At 40.2% G+C, this 3,610-nt stretch overlaps 1 protein-coding gene across 1 annotated transcript in view; it reads right to left on the minus strand.

The window, feature by feature from the left end:
- Positions 1-623: 623 nt before the first annotated feature.
- Positions 624-3,610, minus strand: part of LOC107126143 (T-lymphoma invasion and metastasis-inducing protein 2-like) — a gene marked incomplete at its 3' end in the record, with an annotated part of 20,261 nt that continues 17,274 nt past the window's right edge. Inside the window, exons 4-5 of the mRNA XM_015429661.1 lie at positions 3,256-3,428; positions 624-848 (exon numbers count right to left, since the gene is read on the minus strand). Coding sequence (XP_015285147.1) covers positions 624-848; positions 3,256-3,428 — 398 coding nt within the window. The remainder of the gene's footprint in view (positions 849-3,255; positions 3,429-3,610) is intronic.

Raw genomic sequence — 3,610 nt, forward strand, 5'->3', positions numbered from 1 at the left:
TATAATTGGACCCCCTGGTTCAATCTTTTGAGCAGAGGCACCAGAAACTCTCAAAAAACCTGGTGCCTCTACCTCAACAAACAGACCCCAAAGACCCTTGCATATGCCCCGGATAGATTCCCCATTATAGCCTATGGTCATCACTGACTATAATTGTCCCATAGGTTATAATGGAGCCAAAGGCATTTAAAGGTGCTGCGCCTGGAACAGCGTTTAAAGGGAGTGCACTCTCTTTAAATGCCATTTAACTGCGGCTATCTTGTTTTCCAAGATAATCCCTAATTTTGGGGGGATTATCCAGGATTGGCTATGCTTGATAGCCAAAAATACACCCCCCTCTATATCTAGCTGAAAGAACAGCTGCTAAATACCAGTATTTTCTAGCTTTTGGGAGCTCAGATAAAGCCTAAGAAGGACAGACATTTCCATATATGGGGGAACCTATTAGAATAGTTGTCTGTGATTGTTTTCTTAAATCACTGTCCGTATCATACAGGCAACAGGAAACGTCCCCATTTGCAGAGGTCTTCCACAGGGATGTTTTGTTCTCAAGCATAAAAGTATTAACAAATCTCATACTATGAATGAGAGAATGTGCAGATATTAATACATTATTCCAGTACCTGGTTCTCGATGGCTTTCCTGTTTTTCGGATCACTAACAATTGAGAGCTGTAGCTCTGCCATCTTTTTCATCTTACTATCCATGTCAATCTTCTGGATGAGGCTCTTGGTCTGATTTTTCAGAAGTCTGACTGTATCCTCTTTCCCATGTTTCTTAGCAAAGAGAGAAGCAGAAGCAGAGTGTATTGCTGTAACCCAGTTTTCGAGGTCAGTCTGGCTTGTAGCCTAAAAAAAAGTCCCACATATCCAAAACAAAAAATTAGCATTATAAACAACAAGCTAAAATAAAATCTAGCTGGTCCAAAAGAAGCAGAGAAAACTATGGGGAGATCACCATAAGTGGGTTCATCATAACCCCTCCCCATTGCTCCATGAATCCCACATGCAACTTTTTTTTCTCCCCAAGCAAAGAAATAATAAAAGGGTTGTGATATATTACCATTCCCTTGAACAGCTGGCAACTCTAATTGCTAGTAAAGCTTGTTCTTTGTCTAAAGGGGAAGATTTTTTTATATATAAAAGATAAAATGGTGCTTGGCTGGAAGGATGGCAATGTAACCCATTATTAGTGTAAAATTAAAGAACTATACAGGGTAGAAGTTGCATTTGAAAGAATTCACAAAGCAGAATCCACCTAGTTGACTGCAAATGGAGAGAAAGACGCATGACTGGATCCAGAAACAGAAAGAAACGTCCCAAACATACATTCTTGCTATACTCTGTTAATAAAGCCAGGGCAGCTTTTCTTTATGTTCCTAGAAATTATATCAAATATTCTGGGTGGGACTCCATGCTGTGTGAGACACAGGACTGATGTTCAAAAGAGCATCAAAGCACTGAGCCCACCATTCCTTCCTGTCTAATGTACAGGATTACTTACCTCGTCCAGTGAAACCAGCACTGAGCCTATCCTGGGAACCCATGAAGTGACATGGAAAAAGCAATGTTATCACATTACAGAGAAAGGGAATCAACGCATTATGAAGAGAAAGTGAGAACTCTGTGCTTTTGATGGCATCCCCATTTCCCCTGCTGCATAAAGTTTAGGTGAAAGCATATTTTTAAAAGTAATTTAACTTCAATGAGAACTCCATTATGTAGATGTCCCACAGCAAGAATTCCAAAATGATTGGTGAGCAGGGCTGAGTGACTGCCACAAATGATTGGAGAGTTGATACAAGATTAGTAACTGGGGTGGAACAGGCCGCTTTGCTCAGCAAAGTTTGGAGGATGTTCCTTAGGCTGGAGGAAGTCTTCAAACTTGTTGAGTCCAGTGGCTGGAACCACCCAGTTGATTATAACTGTGTCCAACTAAACTTTAATTGTACATAACACAGGCTGTTATTGTTTTAGATGCAATATTGCTTTTTAAAAGTTCACCACCTTAGAAGAGGCATCTCTTGTTCTCTCTCACCCTGGAGGGAATACCTCTTCTAAGAGGACTATCACTGCAACACATGCATCCGTCATACAAGCATCATCCATCAGAAGCACTGTGTTTATTTGTATGCAAGTTCGTGTAGCTTTATCAAGTTAATTGATTGAAACACACACTGTTAATCGACTAGCGTTTCTTTGAATGAGTCACAGATCTTCTGCTAAGTTTACTAACTTCTCCTGCCATTGCTCAGAGAGACAGTGAACACTTTTGTGCTGCCAGATCTGCCATGTCGTGCATAGGCAGAAGCATTCGTTTCATAAAGCAAGAAAACTGACAGCTGTGCTTGCTGGAAAATCCAGGAAGAAGACAGGGAAGACCATCAGAAAACTGGAATGCTATACTAGGGTGTTCTCACATTTTTTTTAGTTTAGGGGTTATGCCACTGAAGTACATTTAATGAAGGAACAAAACAACAACAGGACCTTGTAAGGAGCTTTAGGCATTACTTAGTCACAAGCAATGTTCCCTCTAAGCTGAGTTAGTGTGAGCTAGCTCACACTAACTCAGCTTAGAGGGAACACTGGTCACAAGTACCACACCTCCTGCAGTCCTAGCCTATATTTTGCTGCATTCTGATGTCAGTAAGATGATAGTCAGTTCAAAATTTGCCCTTATTTTTTATCTACTAATGGTAGCTTAGCTAGAGTTCTCAAAAAAATAATCCCAATCTTGCTTCCATGGTTTAGGAATGCATGGGATTTTCTCATAAGAACATAAAAAGAGCCCTGCTGGATCAGACCAGTGAGGGTTCATCTAGTCCAGCATCCTGTTTCACAGTGGCCAACCAGTTCCTTTGGAGCCACAACAACAGGGCATAGAGACCGACATTTTTCCCTGGTGTTGCCTCCAGGCTCTGGGATCCAGAAGTTTAGTGCCCCTGAATGTGGAGGTTCCTTTCAGTCACTATGGCTAGTAGTCACTGATAGACCTATCCTCCACTGCTGAGAAGACTCTATTCCAAATTGAACTGTGTCGAACCTTATTTATCTTTAGTCCACAACTTGCTTTACTTATAGCTATCACATGGATTTTGTTATCCCTAATAGAATTTTGGTTTCCTGCTTATTTTAATATCTATAAGTTTTAACTATGTTGATTTTATTAATGCCTACATTAAAATTATGTTGTATTTTTCATTCTGAAAATGTGAAAAATTATGAAAATTCATGATAAATAAAATAAAAAGAATACCTGGAACAGGTAGACATCTCCAAAAGAATTGCTTAGACAGAAAACATTCTCCTTCTTGGGGTGTTCTGGACAAGACTGCACTATACTGTCTTCTGCAAACAGAGCATATCGAGGTGAGCTGTTCTGCTCCATGGAATTCCTCCCGTAAGTCTCATAAAACAGCAAGGTGCATCCTTTTCAAAAGGAAAAGAAAAGGAAAGAAAAGAAAAATGAGCTCCCTGCCTGGGTCTTGGAGATTTCCTGAGCTATACCCTCCTGGAATATAAGATTAACACTTTGACCCTATGTGTAGTTGTAATCAAGGAGAACACTACACATAACAGACTGATGCAGGAAGTACTGACATTACAACAGT

Source organism: Gekko japonicus, unplaced genomic scaffold, assembly GCF_001447785.1.
Source record: "Gekko japonicus isolate JY-2015 unplaced genomic scaffold, Gekko_japonicus_V1.1 scaffold651, whole genome shotgun sequence".
In the NCBI taxonomy this organism is placed as follows: domain Eukaryota; kingdom Metazoa; phylum Chordata; class Lepidosauria; order Squamata; family Gekkonidae; genus Gekko; species Gekko japonicus.